This window comes from Hevea brasiliensis, unplaced genomic scaffold (assembly GCF_030052815.1).
Source record: "Hevea brasiliensis isolate MT/VB/25A 57/8 unplaced genomic scaffold, ASM3005281v1 Scaf537, whole genome shotgun sequence".
Taxonomy (NCBI): domain Eukaryota; kingdom Viridiplantae; phylum Streptophyta; class Magnoliopsida; order Malpighiales; family Euphorbiaceae; genus Hevea; species Hevea brasiliensis.
This window is the reverse complement of record NW_026615070.1, coordinates 27,996-51,397: the sequence shown is the minus strand read 5'-3', so window position 1 is coordinate 51,397 and position 23,402 is coordinate 27,996. Positions and strand designations below refer to the sequence as shown.

At 32.5% G+C, this 23,402-nt stretch overlaps 1 protein-coding gene and 1 pseudogene across 1 annotated transcript; one reads left to right on the top strand and one right to left on the bottom strand.

Annotated features, from left to right (window-relative positions):
* Positions 1-67: 67 nt before the first annotated feature.
* LOC131177527 (protein translocase subunit SECA2, chloroplastic-like) lies at positions 68-5,663 on the top strand. Its single transcript, XM_058142549.1, has 12 exons — positions 68-163; positions 612-686; positions 1,134-1,174; positions 2,115-2,232; positions 2,363-2,443; positions 2,864-2,943; positions 3,726-3,780; positions 3,859-3,928; positions 4,072-4,261; positions 4,360-4,483; positions 5,107-5,181; positions 5,258-5,663. Exons 1-12 carry the CDS (start codon positions 68-70, stop codon positions 5,420-5,422), a joined length of 1,170 nt encoding a protein of 389 aa, XP_057998532.1. The 3' UTR covers positions 5,423-5,663.
* A 4,317-nt stretch (positions 5,664-9,980) lies between these two features.
* LOC131177526 (MDIS1-interacting receptor like kinase 2-like) lies at positions 9,981-19,659 on the bottom strand (annotated as a pseudogene).
* Positions 19,660-23,402: the final 3,743 nt, after the last annotated feature.

The window sequence follows — 23,402 nt, the reverse complement described above, 5'->3', positions numbered from 1 at the left end:
CTTAACATTGTGTGTTTTGATTGGGTATTCCTTTGATATGGGAGGAAGTAACTTCTTTATCATATCGATGATAGATGCTGCCAAAGAAATTGTAGATGACACTTGCTTTCTTTTTAGAGAAGCTCCTGATGTTGAAGTTGATGGCGAAAAAAACTTTCAAAAGGTGATTGGTTGTGATTAATATAGGGCAGTGAATCAATATTTTCAAAATTTAATCAATCTCTTTTTATGTAGGTTATGTCAAAGATAAAGGTTAGGTCAACATCATTAGCTCTGCTAGCAAAGGCGCACTAATGGGTTTGTGACTCCTTGAAAGCTTTTAAATCTCTTTGTTTTAGATAGTACATGTTCTTTTAGATGTATCTTGAGTCTTGTGGCTTTATCTTTTGAATGTGAACTTCCACTAAATATGTTGGTAAAAGTGAGGGTAAAAGCTGGACTTTCGGGATGCAAAATCAATGATTTCAGAATGTGGAAATGAGCGATCGATGGATGTTAATGAGTGGAGAAACTTGCTAATGAGGAGTCTAAAATGTACCCTCTTGGCCCAACTATTGCCCTCACCTATCTATCAGTTTTGAAGGATTGTGAAGTGCATTGTTTGCATGAAGGGTCCAAGTCAAAAGGCTTGGGGGCTCCACGTCATTGGGACATCTTTACACGAGTCTCGGAGAATAGATAACCAGGTGAGTCTTCAAGTATGGCGATTTGATAAAATCAAGCCTTTGCTATACAAATTTAAGGCATAATCCTATTAGCATATTGGAGGTACCTTTAAAGCTTCGGGAGAATATTGCTAAATGAGGCCAATAATGCATGAAATGTAGTTCCACGATAGCAATGTTGTCTTTGCTATATGTCTTAATCTTTGTATATATTTTTAAAATATCTGCCCTTGGTCATGAATCAACAATTTCATCTTTGTTAGCAAAAACTAAAACATTGATCTGTTTTGGTTGCATTTGGTGGTCCTACTAATATTATTTTGTCAATAAAATTGATCTCAGTAATCTAGAAACAACTTCTTTGTTATGGATAATATACATGTTTGTTTTCTATTTTATTTTTGCCATTTCAAAGCATGGTTATAAGTATAAGGAACTCTCTTTTCCCTAAAAAATAGCTCGTGGAAGAGCGGGAAAGGCGGGGATCTGGATCTACGATTTATGGTGAGGTAGTATATACGTACTCTTATATGATCTTTTATTCTTATTATTTTCTAATGTCTTGCCTTTATTCTTGGCAAATTATTTTTAATTGACTAATCTAATCTTGGAATGATACCTTTGTAACATGAACTATAAGTACTTTGGTAATTAAGTGTAGCAGAGCCATCAAGCGATTCGGGTTTTATTGCATGAACTGTTTCCTTGACATGATAGCCAAGCGATCTCCAAATTAATATGAAATCACATTATAAGTTTAGAATGAAAATCTTTGCAAAATGAAAGGGATTCTGGAGTATATAATCCTGTATCCGACCTCTACTACTGAATCTTCATTTTTTAGTGTTTTTGCCTTACTTTATTGGCCCAGATCTCTCATGGTGTTCTCTCCCATCATGGTTCTTTCAATTGGATTTAACTAATTTACTGCAACTCCTGTGTATTTAACGGCCCATCTTGCATTTTTTTTTCCATCCCATACCTTATTGAAGTGAAAGTATAATTCAAACCATTTTGCTGAATAATGTAACAAAGCCAAAAACCAGAATCTAAGTACTGTGAATTAGAAGAAGTAGACATGTAAAATCACAAGCCTTTTGTTTGGTGCTCATGTATTGGGAAGACAAGTAGATTATGGTTTTCAAAGCTGTGTCTACTGGTATCGGTTTAGATAAAGATATCACCAAGTGAAAGATTGTCTCCCAATCATTGGTTGTTTGGCTGAAAGGCTTTGTCAAAAGAAGCCATGGCACATGTAATAATCAATTCTCTTATCCTCTTTGGTTAATTATTTACTCTCGTTCAAGGAAAATATGTTAGAATGTTTTCCAAACAAGATTAAATGGCATATTCAGTTGTTCACGTTCAAGTTTAGTAACATCTATCTTTGTCATAGTATATTTTTGGATGTTAAAAGGCTTTATAGATGATGCCTGTAATATGAAACAGTTTACAGGATGAAATGTTTCAAAAGTTCAATTTTGATACTGAGTGGGCAGTGAAACTTATCTCAAGGATTACTAATGATGAGGATATACCAATTGAAGGTGATGCGATTGTAAAACAGGTGATTCACTGGTTTCTGGCTCATGTGCATAGCCATCCATCGATTTTTATTTTTCAATTTTTTGTTTTGTCTTTGTATCTCATTACTACTTGAACAGTTTATCATTAACTTGAACTGTCATAACTTTTAGCTTTTAGCACTGCAAATAAATGCGGAGAAGTACTTCTTTGGCATAAGAAAAAGCCTGGTTGAGTTTGATGAAGTATTAGAGGTATGCATGTGAGATAACTAATGTTTTACTTCGATTTTCTGCGTCTGTTGCTGACACAATCACTTGATTGATTGATATTGATTGCACTTGTTTTTAATTGTTTGCCTTCCTAATAGCTCATATTTCAACTTCCCTTTTTTTTAAGTTTAGTACATTATTTTCCCGCTTTCTTCCTGGCAAACTGTTTTATATGATATTGGATGCAACACATCCTTTTTAACTATTTGTATCAATGCAAAAATGAGAACCATTATGAATTTCTTATTCTGTGAAGCACAAATATTTGATTTAATCTGAATGTGACAATTGCAAACTAAGAAAAATCATGTAATTTAAAGTGAAAATATTGCATATTGAAATAAAACACAACACAGCTCCTATTGTTGGAGTTGATCAAAATATTTGATTTGCTTGTATCAGGTACAAAGGAAACATGTGTATGACCTTAGGCAATTGATTTTAACAGGTGACAATGAAAGTTGTTCCCAACACATATCACAGTGAGTACACTTCAGTGACTATCTTTGGTTATTATCTTTTTATTATGTGTTAAAGCTTCTTAGTTTATTTTATAGATATAAAACATGCATTTGTATCTATTATATATATATATATATATATATATATATATATATATATATTTGATTGTATTAAACTTCTAGCAATATTGAAATAATTGAATGTTTTGTAAATTTGAGATACACTTTACTTGGGTGTGCACTTTTTTTGCGCCTTGCTCCTTAGGCGAGTGCACATTTAGCCTTTGATTACTGTGGCTCACACTGTTGGCATACCAGTGCAATCATGTAGACTCGGTATTCCATGGTGAAATATGAGAGGAAATGGATGTGAGAGTAATTTCCCGTCATATCCCCTCTTCAAATAGTAAATTATACTGAGGTAAGAAAGTTAATTATTTTGCGTAGAAAGACTGTGAACAACGGAAAATTTTACAGAAATGAAGAAATGACGAGAACAATGCATTTTGTGTTATTTTATTGTCAAGGGTTCTAGCATTTGTAATGTTAGATTTGGAATGGGGAAGTCTGATGCCACATTGAGTAATGTTACCTGAATTAAATAATATAGATAAATGGTATGAAAACATCAATAAACGTCTTTGTTTCAGTTATGCACTTTCTGTTTTCTGTTATCATATGATGTTAAATTCAGCATAAAGTTTATATATTCTTGTGTATTTTCCTCATTTTGTGTAAAATGCTGTTTTCTAGTTTTGGAATTTTTTATTAGCATTTAGCATTTAAAGAAAGCTGCCTCTTAGGTACATGCAAGCAGTAGTAGATGAAATCGTCTTTGGCAATGCTGATCCCCTTAAGGTAGAAAATGCCCTGGACAACATTGTGCACTTACAATCATAATTTTCTATTACTTATTGCTTTAATTCTCACTGATAGCATCCAAGGAGCTGGAGCTTGGACAAACTCTTGAGGGAGTTCATCATTATTGGGGGAAAGCTGTTGGATGGTTAGTTCATTTGAGATTCTTGCTTGGTTCTGTGATGTATTTCCTCTTATTTTGTTAGTTATTGTACTGATTTTTTTTTACCTATTGTTGATATTGAATGATGGCCTCATATTTTCAAGATGACTAAATGGAAACCTTTTCAGGCTCATTTGCAGGAGTCACTGAGGAGGCCTTGCTGAAGTCTCTTCTACAACTGCATGAATCAAGCTCTGTAGATATTAATAATTTTTACCTTCCGAACTTGCCAAAGCCTCCCAATGTTTTTCGAGGAATCCGTAGGAAATGTCATTCACTAAAGCGTTGGCTTGTTATATGCTCTGATGAATTGACTAAGTGGGTGCAATCCTAATGATCTATGTAACTTCAGCATTCTATTGCTTTATGTTCCATATCAGTAGTTTGAGTTTTATGATTTTACTTGTATAATGTAGGAATGGTGGATACCAGACAACTACTAATCTTCTTCGCAAGTACCTTGGAGATCTCCTCATTGCTTCGTATTGGAATGTTGTGCAGGAATCCGGTTATGATGATGCATACGTCAAGGAAATTGAGGTGAGCTTCTCACTTGAGCTCTTCTTTCATTAGAAAATCCATATGGTTAACTGTTTCTGGGGACATTTAATGCCACAGCTTAAAAACAAGCCTGTTAATGAAAATTGGAAAAAGAAATTTCTGAAATTTCAAGAAGTTTTTAAAATATTGTCTGTGATAATAATTGTCATAAAAACAATATGAAAATAGTTTCTTCTTTCATTTTTGGGGAAAAAAATCTGCAGGGAAATGGAGTAGAAATATTGACCAGAGTGGCTGTTTGTACCTTATATCCAATTAAAAATGGGCACCAAGAAAGTTTTTATTATTAACTAATCACTCTAGACCCAGCAGAGTTACGTATAGGGCGCAGGGATTACTTATGCATATATTGCATCCCTGCATTATCTGACTTTTAAAGAATCATTGGTTAATAGCCCTGTAGAGAGAGATGTCAAATTATGCAATAAAACAATGCTGAACAGGTGTTCAATTTGGTTCGCAAGTTTGGAATCACAGGAATAAAGGGGATGCTCAGGATTATTTGCTTAGTTTTTTAGGATCTTCAGCAGTGCTGTTTGCTCTCTTGGAAGAATTGCTAGTTTTTTGTTTTCTTGATCTTTTTTTCACCCTTTTGAATACAGAGGGCAGTTCTTCTGAAGACTCTAGACTGTTTCTGGAGGGATCATCTCATAAATATGAACAGGCTCAGTTCAGCGGTATTTAGTAAGACTTTGTTGATTTGGTTCTCTTTAGTTTTCCAATTGGCATGAACTCACACAGAATATATGGCAGGTAAATGTTAGAAGTTTTGGGCACAGGAATCCTCTTGAAGAATACAAAATTGATGGGTGTCGATTTTTTATTTCAATGTTGAGTGCAACACGAAGACTAACTCTTGAAACCCTCTTACAGTATTGGTCAGCCCCTACAGAGTCCCATGAACTTTTTGAATCATAAATGCATTTTGCTCATCATGTGGAAGGTTTGTATCATTCTTCTTCTGTAGATGTCTACTCCTGTTGAGATCTAAATGATTTAGAATCTTGTTAATTCTATGCTTTTGTGGAGTTTCTGTGATGATGGAAGACTAGGAATCAGAATTAGAATAGGGTACTCGATGCATAAATTTGACACATTATTTTTTAAATTTGAATTCGTTGTAAATTTAATTATATATTATCCAAAATCGTTAACTCTAGTATCACTCTATTTGAATGATTTTTTTGTTTTTAATAATAAAAGATCATTTTTATATTTTATAGAATTAAGTAAAATAAAAAACAAAAAAACTCAGGAACAAAACCCCTAAGCAGTATATTTGTTCATCTCTCTTCTCGTTCTCTCTCCAAATCCTTCGCCCGTCGGCTGCTGCTTCTTATTCTTCATTTAATTTTTACTTAAGTTTGGATTTTTTTTTTAATTTTTATAATTAAAAAAATGACAAAATAAAATTTAAAAATCCACTAAATATTTTTGAGATCATACATATATATATACATGACAGTTTAAACGGCAATGACATCAATGATAAGCAAGTAGAGAAAATTCAGCATGAAGTGGGTACGCTAGAAATTTGTTGGAGAAATGGATTTATCGAGTTTGATTTTGGATTTTTCAATGCTTCAAGCATAGAAAACGATGTGATTTGACCTGTCGGCATGCATACGAGAATTGTAAAGCCTTTATTTTAAGTCATTTATTAATGAGTTTAATAGTACTTTTGGGTTGGCTTATTTAAATGGCAACTTCTAATTAACAAAGGCGATTTGACATTATTATTGAAATGACTGTTAAAAAATTTGACATTATTATTAAAAAATTATTTTTTTAAATATATTAATTAAAATATATTAAAAAAATTTAAAATTATAAAATAATATTTTTAAAATTATTTTTTAATAATATTTAAAACAATATTTTTATTAAAAAAGCAATTTCAACTGGGCACAAACTTAACGGTGATTATACATTTTCAAAGCTCCATTTAATATTGAAATTCAGGATAAAAAAATATTTCTAAAAATATTTTTTTTAAATATCATTACCAAAAACAGTTAAAACATTCTTTTATTATTGTTATATTCTCATAATTAAGTATATTAATTTAATTTTAAATTAATTTTTAATATTTTTAAATTATATATTTAAATAATATTTTTTAAATAGCAATTTTAATTAGCCGTTCAATTCAGACAGAAATGATCGGTTGGAGCAGTGAGCTGAATTTCAAATTGAATATAGTTTATAATTAAATCGATATCAGACAGAAAAGAAAGTAATCTAGTTTGATCAAATGATTGAACCACTGAATCAGGGTAAACTTTTTTTTTTTGGTATTTACAAAGAAATTAAACATAAGACCTCTCTTTAAAATCAAAACCAACGAAATAAGATTATTATATATATACTTATTATTTTAAAATATAAAATATTATTAAACATATACTTAATATTATATAAATATATAAAAAAAATTACACATTGAAAATTTTTTATGTATTATATTACAACAATACTTTTATATAAAATTTAAAACCACAATTAAAATTTTTGTAAATAAAACTTAACAAATAATAAAAGTTTAATGCTAAATAATTAAAATTTAATTAATTATATTTATTTATTTATATTAAGAGGGGTTACAATTAATTAATTTTAGTTAATTTATATATAATTAATTAATTTTTTTAACAATCTATTTATTGACCTATTAACTTATTATAGTTGAATAACTGATCTATCAACTTAGTCACTTTGCCGAGTTAATCTTAAGCTGAATTTAATAATTATTTAACTATTTCAAGTAAAACGTAAAAGGGATTCAAAAATTAATAGCAAAAAACTTGATTTCGTTGCATCACCCACAAGATTGTTCGAAATCCAATCTAACAATCAGTTCTGGTTGTGCAGGAAGAATCCTTGTCAAATAGATTGATTTTTATTCTTTAAATATATGTATTTTTTTCATTGTTAATATTAGTACAATATATACCGCCCATAATAGTTTGTCCCATGCAGAAATTTTCTTCAGCATATATATTTCTTTTTGATTAAATGAAAATTAAGAATTGGAGGAAGAAAAACGACATGTATTTAAATTAAAGGCTAGAGATGTAACAGTTGAGACAAAGTTATTATTCATCTGAAACGATACATATCTTCAGATTTCAGATAAATCACTGTACAAATAAAGAGCTAAAGTATAATATTCTGCTCCATTTTCTGTATCTCCACAAGTTCTTATCAACAACCGTAATCCGGTCCGCGTTTGCTCACCTACTACTCCCACTAAAAAAGCCATGTAAGTAGGGGTGAGTCAGAAAAATTAAATTAGTGGGTCCAAAAATTTTTATTTTATTAGAAAAATTATTGTATATAATAATAAATTATCTAATATATATATATATATATATATATATATATATATATTAATGTATGTAAATTTTCGATATATAACAATAATATAGTAGAAAAAGAAAATATTTTTTTAAAATAATAAATTCTCACTATAATATTAAATTCACAATTATATTCAATGAGTTTAGATTTTCTGGAAGTACTGCATGATTATTTTGTTGTTAATGTCATCAAAGATTTTTTTTTCTATATATATAATAAAAAAATATTTAACAATTGATTTTTCATTTAATTCTACAATTGGGTCATTGCAAAATCTCCTTTTAATATAGTAATAGAATATGAATTATAAAATAAAAATAAAAATAAAAAATTTACTTTTTGAAATTAAATTTGTTCAATAATTTTATTGAGTAAAAAAAAAAATTCAGTCGTTAAATAAGTTTTAAATATATTTAAATTTATGGAATATAATAATATTTTAAAACATTTTAAGGAGTAAAAATTATTTTTAACGAGACATATAAAAAATTTATATGATAATATATATGAAAATTTTCATTAGAGAGAAATGAGTGGGGTAAATTGACCCCCACTACTCAGCACATGGCTCCGCCCATGCATGCATGCATGGCCGAGACAAATACATCCCTTTCTAGTGGAAGATTCAGCAGAATTAGTGCCTGTCAACTCACCTCATAAGCTCACCTAAACTTATGCTATCCTACCTAATTAGCTTAATAAGATACCCCTTAGAGAATTCAAATAAATAACCTAATCTCCAATTTGATTGAAAATTTTTTAATTTAATCCAACCTTAATTTGAATGAGACTTGTTAGTTAATTATATTAGGGGGTTAGACATAGATCAATCTTGAGAATGTTCACATGTCCTCAATTAATTATGTAACATTTTGGGTGTACTGAATGATTACTTGGTTTTATTATAAAGTAAAATTATTTTGTTATAAAAAATAAGATATTTTAATAAAATTTTAAAATTTATCTTAAGAGAATTTTGAAAAATCTCATGAGATTAATTATAAATTTATATTAAATCACTTTATTTTTACTTTATATTTAACCAAATAATCATAAAATACATTATAATTGGGAGTTTTCACTTCTTATTTTATGGTTTAGTCACACAGGTAGTGAAAAATTGAGGAGTATCAAGCTAAGCAAGAGAAAAAGAGCTAAAATTTGTAGCAGAGAAATTAGTTGAATTAATTTAACTTGACTAATGTAAATTATAAATAATAAAAACACTGCGAATTAAATAGGTGAATTAAAAATTTCATATGCCAAGAGCACCATTGGCTGATAAAAATTTTAAAAATAAAATGGTTATGATTTCTTTGATGGAATTATGATTATGGTTCAAATTGATCAGATTTTATCAACTTCATCTTTTAGGTGGAATTTCTTCAGTGAAATTTTGATTATGGCTCAAATTGCTCAGATTTTGTGAACTAATTTGAACATGGTTCAAAAAGCTTAGACTATTGCTCATATTTTCTTTGGTGGCATCTGAGTAGATTTGCTTTGTTGTAATACATAACGACTTGAGTTTTTTTTTTTTTAATAATATTTGACAATTTTTGTAGTCTTTTATATATATATATATATATATATATATATATATATATATATATATATATATTAAATTGAGTTAAAATTAAAATTAAAGGACTTATTGGTCGAAATTGAATTATAAAAAGTTTATTCACTGAAAAAAAGTATTTGAGACTTGTTTACTAATCTTTAATTTTTTTTAATTTTAATTATTATTATTATTATTTTTAATTTTATGCTATTATATGGTAAAGTCTAGCTATTTATGATTTATATTTATTTTTAACTTTTGAATTTATAAATTTTATGCAAGAATTTAGTATAATACATTAATGCAGAAACTTACAACAATATAATTTTTTTATTTACTCCAAATTGATATTGGGTGAACAGTTTGTAGAATTATCATGTGTGATCTTTATTTAATATATTTTATACATATACACAGCTCAGTATTGATATAGTTCTCTCTTTTTTTCTTTTTTTTTTCAATATCTTGATAATTTCCTAAAGGAGGAAGGAGATACTTAAATTTAAACCCTAAATCTACTATACATAAGGTAATCAATAAATCGATGAATTATTAACCTAATGAAACTAGAAAAGTGGAGTTTGAGCTGCTAAAAGCTGAAATCATATGCATAGTTGGTCGAGATTGTGGATTGATGTTTAAACATGCAATCGCAACCTTCATAATTATCATTAGCTCATCTTAAACTTGAGGAAGGAGTTGGAAGGCGTTGGTCTAGAATATCTTCCCGGACTAGCTTCTGAGCTGAAGGGGATGACATAGAGATGATGATTTCACCTGGATGTTTTCCTTTGATTACTTCTAATGCTACTATTCCAAAACTATACACGTCACATTTTTCACTCACCTTCATTGTGTAAGCAAGCTCTGTCACACAAAATTAGATGAATTGATTAAAATTTATTAAATAAGAGGTGCATTCATAACTACAAATTACATAAAGAAAAAATGCATGTTTGACTTAACTTATGAAAATCAGCTTATAAATATCTAATAATACTGCAATTATTTTTAAGAATTTGAGATTTTAAGTTCTTGAAATAATCGGAGCTGGTGAGAAAAAAAAATGATCAAATCACAGTCTCGGTTGAGACTATGACTTCTGTTGGTGTTTTATGTGTTAAGAAAGGCCATTAAGTCTAATACCTGGTGCAACATATCCGTATGTGCCTGCTAGTGTAGTCCAATGGGATGAATCAGTATTTAGAAGCTTGGCAGTCCCAAAATCTGATAAGTGGGCCTCATATTCAGAATCAAGCAAAATATTTTTGCTTGTTATGTCTCGATGAACAATTGGCGGTGAGCAATTGTGGTGCATGTAAAACAAGGCACTGGCAACAGCTTTAACAATATTTACTCTCTTGCTCCAATCTAATTCTTTAGCTTCTTTGTCATTGCCCAAGATTGTGGCCAAGTTACCGCCATCCAAGTACTCATAGACCAGAAATGAGAGTTGAGCATATGAACAAAAGCCATAAAGTTTTACTATGTTCCGATGCCTTATCTCAGTTAATGCCCTTATCTCGTTCAAGAATTCCTTTTGACATGTCCTCTCGCTGTCACGATAATGGTGGAGCTTCTTTACGGCTACTATGCTTCCTGATGGCAAATTTGCTTTGTAGACGCTGCCATATCCTCCCTTGCCAATGCAATATACAACATTAAAACTATCGGTGGATTTTATGATTTCATCATGCATGATTCTTCCATCAGAACTCGAAATTGAAAATGATTCTTCATCCCCTTGATCACTTTGTTCTGTTTTGGATCTTCATTTCTTTTTCGAAAGAAGAAGAAAACTCCCAAGAAACTGAGAAGCGAAAAAGCTCCACAAATAGGGAGGAAAATGATTAGAAACAACATTTTATGACTCCTACTGGAGGTAGTACGTTTGTTGGTCCAAGAATTGCATGGTGTGAGTCCTGGGACATCCCCACACAATCCCTTGTTCCTTGAAATGCTTCCATGGAAGCATTCTGAAATGCTTTGTTGGAAGGAATGGGACCTTCAATTCATTGTAGGATATATCGACGAACACTAAACCATGCATCTCTTCAAAACTATCTGGAATAGAACCAGACAAATTATTGTGGGAGAGATTCAGCGTCTCAAGCTCTGTAAACTGCTCAATTGTGATGGTATCTCTCCTTTGAGAAAGTTCCTACTTAAATCCAAATTCGACAAGTGAATTAACTTTCCCAACTGAATTGGAATTTGTTGGCTGAACTCATTGCTGCTCAAATTCAAGTAGATGAGTTTAACCAAGTTTCCAATGTTTTTAGGAATTGATCAGCTCAATCTGTTTGCTGACAGGTCAAGATACTCAAGATCAACTAACGACCCAAATTCTGAAGGTATACCTTCAGAAAGCCGATGTCTTTTAAAAAACCTTCAACAAAGAAGTCAACTTTCCAAATTCCTTAGGAATACTCCCAGCTAATTTATTAGAAGAAAGATCAAGTGCTTGTAGCTGAGCTGCATTTCCAATTTCAGGTGGAATAGTACCACTAACTTTGTTGCCTGCCATCAGCAGCGTTGTCAAATTTGGACACTTTCCCCAGTTGGATGATATTTCCCCGTTGAAATTATTGTAGCTTAGATCAATAAATTGAAGCAGAGGATAAATGCCAAAATCTTTGGATATATTTCCTGTGAATTGGTTTTGCTCCAGCCGAACTCTAACAAAGCTTTGGCAATCTTTAAAGCTTTTAGGAATTGGGCCATCAAGACGATTGTAGTTTACGGTGAAGTTCTGAAGCTTTTTATTTTGGCAAATGGTTTGGGGTAAATGAACAGTCAATTGGTTTTTGTCTAGTTGAAGCACAGACAGGTTTGGGAGACTTGCTATCTGTTCAGGAATTGGCGGAGAGTTGGTTATCACGGAGATACAAATATTTTAATTCTTTCAAATTACTCAAGGAAGCAGGAATAGAACCATTAAGTTGGTTTTCACTCAACTCTAGATCAATCATAGACTTCAAGTTTCCCAACTCATTAGGAATGGGGCCAGAGAGCTTATTATCATAGAGATGAAGAAGGGTGAGACTTGTCAAATTACCTATTGTTGCCGGAATTGGGCCAAAAAGACTGTTTCTACAAAGGCTTAGGGAGTTGAGAGACTTCAAGTTTCCAATTTCTTGGGGAATTGAACTAGAAAGTTGATTCTGAAACAAATGCAACACAGTTAGGTTTGTCAAGTTCCCAAAGGAGTAAGGAATGGGTCCTGATAGACTGTTGCTATCCATGTAAATTTCAACCAAATTACTAAGGTTTCCTATTTTTGGTGGAATCAAACCAGAAAGTTGATTTTCATAGAGAAACAACGAACCATCTTGGTCAAATTACCCATAGAAGGGGAATAAGGCCATCTAGGCTGTTGGTATCAGGGCAAGCTCGGTGAGGGAACCTAACTGGCCTATTGTTGAAGGAATTGAGCCATTTAGCTTATTTGCAGCAAGGTGCAGAGTATCGAGATTTGTAAGGAAGCCAATCTCTTGAGGTATGGTCCCAGACAAGAGGTTATATGACAAATCAAGATAAATGAGTTTGGAAAGCTGAGTGTCGACACCATATTTTAGCCGATCTCCGAAATTAATAAACTTTGAAACCGATCCCAGCTGAAGTCTCCATTGCGACCAATCACATTTAGATCTCTCTTTGCGGACAACCACATTTCCAATCTCTCCAAAAGGAATCAAATCAATACTAAGTCCCCATATCATTTAAAGCCTCAGATCTCTCAAACCAATTGTCAAGTCTCGGCGATCAATCACATTTACGATCTCTTGTCTAACGAAACCAAACCAACGTCGAGTCTTCATGCCACGATCTTATTGCGATCTCCCTTTTAAAAGTTTGGGAATACTCATTTGATAAAGTTAAGGTTCAAATCAGATTTCATGAAGATTTAGATCCTAAGTGTTAAAATCAATGTTCCAATTTTAATCAAGTCCCGTTTGGCGTTTGTTCTCAGCCGATCTCATGCTTACAATGTTTACCGACCTCTTACACTTAGATTAATAATCACTTTTAGTTGTTATAATATGTTCAGACAATCAAGTACTTATGCAACCTAGATACTTTCCGATCCCATCCAATCATTGAACAAAAAAGGAATTTCATTTCATTTCAAATTGAAATATATACAAGTCATTCGGCTGGAGGATCACCTCCAGCCTGTTCTACATTTTGTTCACCCCCTCTATCACCCTCGGCCTCCTCCTCGCTATCCTCTTCGTCTTGGGGAGCCAGGTCCACCATCCAGGAGAAGTCCTCCTCGGGATAACGCTTCCTGAGCTCGGCCAAGAGATCCCCATGGGCGTTCACATAAGCGCCGGCCTCCCTTGTCACCGCCTCCTCTTCTTTTGCTTTGAGTTCGTCAGTGAGGCGAGCGACATCGGCTCGGAGTGCCTGAGCCTCTTCAAGAACATGAGCTTGCTCGGCCAGCTTATCCTCGTAGAATTTCATCCGCCCCTCAATTTCAGATATGTAGTTTTGAGCGGATGAAAGTTGGGATCGGAGGGAAGCTGCTTCATGACCCACCTTCTCGAGCTCCTGCCTCATGCGGTGAGCCTTCTCCCGGACAATGTGTTGGTTCACCAGGCTCTCCACGCTCAGGCTCATAGTTTGGGTCAGGATATCATCGAGATTGTTCGGGGTTAGCCTATCCCGATCCTCCCGAAGGCAGATGGAGGCCCCCAAAACCTTAGCCAAACCCGGATTCTCCCGAACAGTTCGGTTCTTCTCCAGGGAATGGATCAGTACTTGAGCGCCGCGGGAGAGGGTCCTCGAGGTAGGTTGGGAAGGACCCCCTTCCGCACTCGAAGCAACTGGAGGGGGTGGTGGCGGCTCTTCTTGACGAGGAGGAGACCGGACCACTTCTGTGTCGGGATCGGCTATCCAGGGTTGAGGCGAGCCTCCTTGCATTTCCCGAGATCATGCACAGGTGTGAAGAGCCTCGGCCCACTTCATCTCCGCACCTTTCGGAGACCTCTCTCTTCCACTTGAGCTCTCCTTGGAGCCCTCGCCGCTTGGCATACTGCACAGAAAAGGTCGGTGAGATCGCTAAGGCCCAAAGATCGGAGATATAGGAAATGCAGAGGCCAGTCGAGAGCCAAGCCGCGTTCTTGGCGATAATCAACTCCATCGTCCAATGATGCGATTCGGCCGTCAACGCATCTAAACAAGAGAACTTACGCCGGGCCACGATCTTTCGTTCCATCACCATTAGGCCTTCTTCCTATTCGGGTGATCGCTTGAAAGTAAGGGACCTGGTGCGGCCTACGTGGGAAACCCTCAAAGCCATTGAATTTTGCTCCTCGAGAATAAAGCGATCCTTCCAATTCTTGAGGAGGAGGCGGATCGGTAAAAGCCCACAATGTGGCCGCTGAAAGAACCAATACTCATCGTCCTTTCGACGAGTTAGCCTATGTAGTTCGGCGAATACCTTGTTGTGGGAGTGAGTCCTTTGGCTCGGCAAAGGCCTCTAAAGGCTACTAGGATCCGCTATGAGTTCAGGTGAACTTGGGCTATGCACACTTGGTGAAATTTTAAAACTTCCTTGAAGAAGTCGTCAAGAGGGAACCACAGCCCGGCCTTTAATTGCTCTTCGTATACCATGATCATATCATTCTCTTCGAAGAAGTGATGGCTCGAAGATCGCCATGACACTTAATGAGTTCTTATGAATCGGGCCGAATGTTATACTCTTATTTGGTGAGCATTTGCAGTCGGTTTCTTGAAGGATTGATGGTAGCTGCGTCCATGGGGAGGTTTTCTCTCCTGAAGAATGTGTTTGCCTCGAGGGTCTTTTGGACCACGAGTGGAATGGAGGTCCTAGGAGGTTCAGGTCGCCCGTTTGGTCCGACCACTTCTACTTCATCTGACGACCACGAGATCTGAATGGAAGGGGGGCTTGCCACTCTCTGACCCTCGGCGCCGCTCATTTTCAAAGAAAAGAGAAAATTTAAACTGAAAAAAAAGATCAAAACCCTTATCGGAGTGTGATCGGTGTCGGAAGAACTTGGAAAAAATGAGAGGATTTTGGAATCGCTCGCGAAAGGCTGAAAATGACATAAGGGGACAACTGGCGGACTCATCCCCTATTTATACTAGTCTGAGCATTTAATGCTCACGGTGTCCCAAGCGGCACATCGGTTAGTGGGATTCGCTAGCTTTTTCTGACACGTCTCACGAATATTCCAGAAATTCCATAATAAGAAAAGATCGGCTAGTTAAAGATCGGTGAATTAAGGCGGATGTTTGGAATTACGGATCGGTTAAGGGCTGTTCAGTTAGGAACCGGATCGGATAAACACATCAGAGATCGGAAAATAATCAATGTAATAATAACAAAATGATAATTGTCAAAATAAAATTTTATTACATCATTTGGGCGATCTCAAGAGATCGGATTACATTAAAGGTCAGATTACATCATTTGGGCGATCTCTAGAGATCGGATTACATTAAAGGTCAGATTACATCATTTAGGCGATCTCTAGAGATCAGCAGTACATCCTATCTAGTAAAGGCCTATATCAAAGCCTAGTCTCGTGGCTGAATCAAAAGATGTGTTTGATCAGGAGGCCGGCCGTCGACATCGGATAGATGTACAGCTCAGATGGGGTGACTATGACTCTCATGAAAATGAGAGAGATCGTCATCAATGTTATCGCTTCGAGGCGAGCATTGTCGAGAAACTCAATGTGGTGAGAAGCCAAATGAACTTCGAAGGGCAGTCACCAAAGATCGGAGGGAAATTAGCAGTCTTCTCGCCCGAAGTTAGTTCGCCGATTATATCGATCGGCCGACTCGAGATTGATACGATCGATATTCTCGATCTAGATCGGTAAATTAGTCCGGTTCTCTCATTGTCATCAAACATAGCCATTGTAGTTTTTCGATCACCAGGGTCATAAACTTTCAGTCGGTAAACAAGATGGGCCAATGGAAAAGATCAAGCGACTATCATGGCTGGGATTATGGCCGGAATGGTTAGAACAGGAATTGTGAGAAGGAAAAAGGAGAAAGTCAAATGCGGAGGGGTTTCCCGTTGAAGGTATATATATAGAGAAAGTCTGAGCATTTATTGCTAGCGAGAAAGCGAGCGCCTCGGAAATCGAAGGAATAAATGCTTTGACTGAACCGGACCAGATAAAGGAGAAGACTGGAGTGGGAGAGATCGGAAGAGGGGGGCCCGGCATGAGAGATCGGAAAAGGATTGTATTAGAAAGATCGGAAGGGAGGGGAGGTCGGAAAGCAAGGAGAATAAGACAACTTCCAATAACTATCGTCATAATCAGAGCCGAGGTAGTTAAAGCGTTGCAGACGAGATCTCCACCGCACGCCTCATTTGCAGAATCGCCCACATGCGGCGAGCGCGAGTATGCCATGATCTGTACATCCCAATCTCTGGTTGATCTTACTTGTAAGGACAAGTCGAGCCCTTGGATCAAAGAAGAAGAGCGCAAGGCAGGCGTTTTCATTCTCGACCTTGGATCGCCCTTGACGAGAAGATTCTGAGCCATCAGATTAGAAAGGAGAAAGGACAAATATTCAGAAAAGGATCTCAGTCGTTCGTTTTGATTCTCTTTAATTCCGAACCATCAGTTCATGTCCTTTAAAATCCAAACCTTCCATTTCCCTCAAAGGAAATCCTGACCCTTTATTAGGAACATCCGTTCCCTATAAATACCTGCATGAAAACTATTGAAGGGAGGACAAAAAAAAAAAAGGGTGGTGATTATAGTGGAAAGGCTCTGAAAATTGATTCAGTTTCGCTACTCTGCTATTTTTAAGATAGAAAGACTTTAGAAACTAGTTTTCTAAAGTATTTTCTTTGAAGAAGTGTTGGACACTGGAACTCTTGATTTTCAGTTTGTTCATCGCTCTGCGTTATCCTTTCTTAAGTTTCAGTTCTGTTTTCATCACCTTTATATCTACTTTTATTTTCTGAGCTCAATCTCACCCATTGTCATTCCGGTTCGATTACATGCTAGCTAGGCATTCGTCATTTCAAGGCAAGCATTAGTCCTTAGACTATTAGCACGCAACTCTGCAACATTCGCGACTCCATAGTTAGTTCAATAGGTTCAACTTCCTGCAGGTGAGTGTATGAACCATTGCCCTATCCGGTGTTCATCTTTCTTTTTACGCTCGTAATTTTTGTTAAAGTTTGTCTTACGTTGGAAGGTCCCACGTGGGTGGTTATCCTATTGAGTTTATCTTTGGTGTACCAGTTCATGTTATTTATTTGTTTTTGGTCTTTTATTATCTCCTAATGTAGGTGTTCTGGTTTCGGGCAACATATAGGTAGTTTGATAAAGTGTTGGTAGCAGTATCTTAACATAAGAGTTTTTTAATAAACGTTCGGGTAATAAATCAGAAAGTTATGAAGTCGAACCGCTAGACTAGCTCGAGAAGATGACTGGGTAAGGCGGAGAGTCAGAGTAAAATTAGACTTCAGGCTAGAGTAAATGTTGTTTGTCGAAAGATCTTGGTGGTAGATCACGAAAGAGATCGGTAAAATTGATCGGTATTCCCTAATAGACACAAGTCACCAATGAGTTAAAAGAAGCTTAATCCGGTTCCTAGTGTCTTGATGCAGAACCCTTAGCCTAAGGTCCTCACGATACGGCGTAATTAAATTTTAAGAGGTCGGGGGAGAGTTCTTACCTGATCCTCATCCAAACGAAAAGGAGATCGGAGGAGAGTTCTTATCCGAGATCCTTCGTTAAAATTCTCAAATTACCTTTTTAAAAGGGATCGGAGGAGAGTTCTTATCCGATCCTCAATTAAAAATTTTAAATATTAAAAGAGATCGGAGGAGAGTTCTTATCAGATTCTCAATCCAAACTTTAAATATTTCAAAGAGATCGGAGGAGAGTTCTTATCAGATTCTCAATTAAAGGTTTTAAATATTAAAAGAGATCGGAGGAGAGTTCTTATCAGATTCTCTAATCAAACTTTAATAAATATACAAGAGATCGGAGGAGAGTTCTTATCAGATTCTCAATCCAAACTTTAAATATTTCAAAGAGATCGGAGGAGAGTTCTTATCAGATTCTCAATTAAAGGTTTTAAATATTAAAAGAGATCGGAGGAGAGTTCTTACAGATTCTCTAATCAAACTTTAATAAATATACAAGAGATCGGAGGAGAGTTCTTATCAGATTCTCAATCCAAACTTTAAATATTTCAAAGAGATCGAGGAGAGTTCTTATTAGATTCTCAATTAAAGGTTTTAAATATTAAAAGAGGCAGAGGAGAGTTCTTATCAGATTCTCTAATCAAACTTTAATAAATATACTAGAGATCGGAGGAGAGTTCTTATCAGATTCTCTAATCAAATTTTAATAAATATCTGAGAGATCGGAGAAGAGTTCTTATCCGATCCTCAAAATCAACCTTTAATAAACATGCAAAGTAATCCCTTAAACGAAAACTATTACACGACATCAATTCACTAAGGTTGTCTCATTTACTTATGTATCTAGGTAATCCGAATTAGTGAAAAATCAAATATTCCCTTTTATCAAAAGGATTAAAATCTCCATTCGAATCCCCCCCCCCCCGAACTATCGATTTTAATTTATAAAGAGCGTAAGGTTAAATCTGCTCACCCTCATTGTGGGACGAGGTGGGGTGCCTAACACCTTCCCTATCCGTTTACGGACCCCGAACTTAGAATCTCTGCATTTGAAGTGGTTTCATTTTAATTTGTATTTTATAAATGATTTTCTTTAATTTTCCTCAAAATTAAAGTAGCGACTCCTCACTCCTTTCCACTTCAGTGAGGGTTCGTCCAGGCGACCGCAAAATACCTTGCGACACTGAGTGATTCCAAGTGGAATGGTACCAGAAAGCAGATTAATGCTAAGATCAATATAAGCAAGATCGGAAAAAGAAGAGAAGGAAAACTCATGGAGCGTACCATTTAAACCTGCGTTGGTAAGGTTTATTCTCTCAATCCTTCCATTTCTGTTGCAAGAAAGTCCAACCCAATTGCATGGGCTTGTTCTTGGAATGGAATTGGTGGCATTTTGAAGGAGGGGCCATGAAGATATGTTAGAATCTTTTAGGTTGTGAAGGGTGGCCGCCCATTTGAGAAGAGCATTTGCTTCTTGAGTGGAGTCAGAAGCAACTTTAAGTAAGGAGTGTAAAAGAATGAATAGGACAGGGGAAATAAGCAAGGGTAGATTTTCAAAGATGAATCTCGCCATGTCTTCTGCTTCGGCCTGTGGCAACTTACGGTTCATTGCTCTATTTATGCAGCCACCACCTCTCTCTCGTCAACAAGTCTTCATCGCATCAGGCCCACCCTCCATAGAAAAAAATATGGATAGCCCCACCCCATAGAAAAAATAGCGTTAGGCCCATAGAAAAAAAATGCGCTATGGTCTATACCTAACATTGACTTATGCTGTCCACTAATATTTTGGTCTGTAATCGAAGACTTTTGACTAGGCGTTTACCAGAACTTTCTATTTTTAATATTAAAGAGAATAAAATATACTCAAATTTAGATTTTTAAGTAAATTTATAAATTGAAAATTACACTTATTATTAGATTAGTTCATTTAAAATTTTTTATTAATGAATTCAACGGAAATCAGTAGATTTTTTTATTTAACTAAATTTAAATTCAAAATTACTCAATATTGTAGCTTAAAATTTATTTAGAACTTTAATGGCCAGGTTAATAGTTCTAATATATCTTATTTGACAAATTAAAGGATGGCATTTATGTTGGAAAATTATAATAAAATAAAACTTTTTTAAGCGACTCGATTCAGAATTCCAACACAAGTAATAAAATATTGAGTATTTATTAGAATAAATTTTTAATTTTTATTTATCGTTTTTACCATTTGGTAGAATTTGTTCCAATTGTCTAAAATTAGTTATTAATAAAATAAAAATCCAACTCATAATTTGGATTTTTTTTTCTTATCACTTTCTTTCTTTATTATATAACTTATTTTATAATAAATTATTTATAAAAAAAATAATTTAATCAAATTTTTTTTACATAATTATGATTTTATTTCTTTTAAAAAATTTAAATTTGAATATTTTATTTTAAATATAAAAATTAATAAAAAAATCAACTAAATTAAATTCTTATAACATTTTAATTTTTAAACAGAAAATTAAAAAAAAAATTGAACGCTCCTTTTCCTATCACTTTCAGTTAGTGGTGATTAAGCAATAGTGAAAGGATTGCTTTTGACGAAAAAAAAGTACAGGGAAAAGTGGGAATCGTGAATCATATTTTCAAACAGTGAATCATATTTGTGATGTATGAAGAATCATGATTATAGAGTGTTAGTGCTTGGCTGTTAATGTATGGGTATTTTAAAAAATAAGCCAATGAGTTTGATGAATTTATTAAATATCTATTTAATTTAGATGAATATAATTGATAACATTTATAATTGATAATAATTAATTTATATTAAGTATTTAATAAAAATAAGTATAGTTATTATTTTTTATAAATAAAATAATTGATAAGAATATATATTATATATTTATTAATTTGTTATATCATATGATTTATTTTGTTATATAATAAAATAAAATTATATATTGATTTATTATATTATATAATTATTTTATTGTTAAAATAAATAAATAAAAATAATAATTTTTAAAAACATATAATTATAAAATAATACAATAATTATTATTGGAAAAATTTGCAATTTTAAGTTTTACGCGAAAAATTATGTAAATAAATAAATGTTTCCTCGATTTACGTCATTAATAAAATAAAAAAAATATATATTTATAAAAAAATTAGTATTAACGTCATGGATGATGATATTGTAAAAAAAATAAAAATGATATCACTCTTTTTGAACTAATCCAGCATGTGAAAATATAAGAATATTTTTGTAAAGTAATGGTAAAAAAAATTACCCAACAGTTCATGAATAATTCTATAAATAGAGTTGATAAAAAATTTAATATTTTTTTAAATATTAATTTAATTATTGAATATAATTAACAACTTATAAGTATTTAAATAGTTATATTAACTTATTTAATAAATCTTTTTAAAAATTTATTAATAACTAAAAAACTACACATAAGTTATATTTTATATTAGTTCTATTATTAGAGCTGTTCATTAACTATAACATAATTTTATATTTTTTTATCATTTAACAAAAATATCCCCAGTATTTTGATGACCATTATTAATCATGCCAAGAGACCCATTTTTATCTACAATCTTCACTAATCAAGAAACACAAAACTGAGAATGAGCTGCTCCAATTTTGTGCCTGTTTAGCATTGTATTTAGAGATGTGAAATTATTTTTTTGAATAAAAGTATTGTTTTAGATGTTGTTGATAATAATAATTTGAAAAAAAATTGTTTTATTATTTTAGTATTTTTATTATTAAAATTTATTATATTAATTTTAAATTATTTTTTAATACTCTTTAAGTAGTATATCTAAATAATTAATTTTCTCAATAGCAGTTCAAATAGCAATATCAAACAGGTCATTCATCATGCTGAAGCTTAAGAATAAATGATATAATATTATAAATTAAAAATTATATATTTGTTTCATTGAACCGAGAAGTATTTTTTTTTATTTTTTTCTTAAATTATTGAATTAATTTTTTGATTATTTATTTTTATTTATTTATTTTAATAAATCAATAAATTAATAATTTTATATTTATTTTAATAAAAAAGTAAATGGGTTTTAACATAATATAATTAAGTAAATGATAAAATTAACACAATAAATTAATAAATATATATTTATTTCAATAATAATATAAATTATATATATAATTTTGTTAGTCATTTTATAGGTTAATAACAACGGCTAAATATGATTTTATTAAATACTTAATATAAATCAACATTTTATAAGTTATACCAAATAAATGAATGAAGCAAAAATTAATATATACATGTATTTTTTTATATCATTTAATATATTATATAATGTTAATATAATTATATATATATATATATAATATAAATTATACACACTTTAATATTATATTTTAATTTTTTTAATTTGAGATTAGTAAAACTTAAAAAACGTGAATTAAAATTTTCATATGCCAAGAGCACCATTGGCTGATAAAAATTTTAAAAATAAAATGGTTATGATTTCTTTGATGGAATTATGATTATGGTTCAAATTGATCAGATTTTGTCAACTTCATCTTTTTAGGTAGAATTTCTTCGGTGAAATTTTGATTATGGCTCAAATTGCTCAGATTTTGTGAACTAATTTGAACATGGTTCAAAAAGCTTAGACTATTGCTCATATTTTCTTTGGTGGCATCTGAGTAGATTTGCTTTGTTGGAATACATAACGACTTGAGTTTTTTTTTTTTTTTTTTAATAATATTTGACTATTTTTTGTGGTCTTTTATATATATATATATATATATATATATATATATATATATATATATATATATATATATATATTAAATTGAGTTAAAATTAAAATTAAAGGACTTAATGGTCGAAATTGAATTATAAAAAGTTTATTCACTGAAAAAAAAGTATTTGAGACTTGTTTAATTATTTGGCCTATTTTGTTATTAAAAAAAATTAGAGAAAAATGAAAGGGACGCCCGAAAGTTCAAAATTTCAAATATATTGACCGACCCATGCATTAATGTTTCAAAGTCTTTGGCTTTTACTGATAGTCCTCTTTTGTTTTGTTTAGTTTCATTTTCTTGGTCCTTTTTCTTGATTAATTAGGAATTTTCGTGCATTAATACATGATAATATTATAAAAAAATGTCACATAATATTTTTTTAAAAATATTTTCTTATTATATATATATATATATATATATATATATATATAGATTTATTTGCTGTAGAGATATTTTTTTATTTTTAATATATAAAAATAAAATAATATTTTAAATTTATTATTAACTATTTCATATTTTACTAATTTTATGTAGACTTTAATTT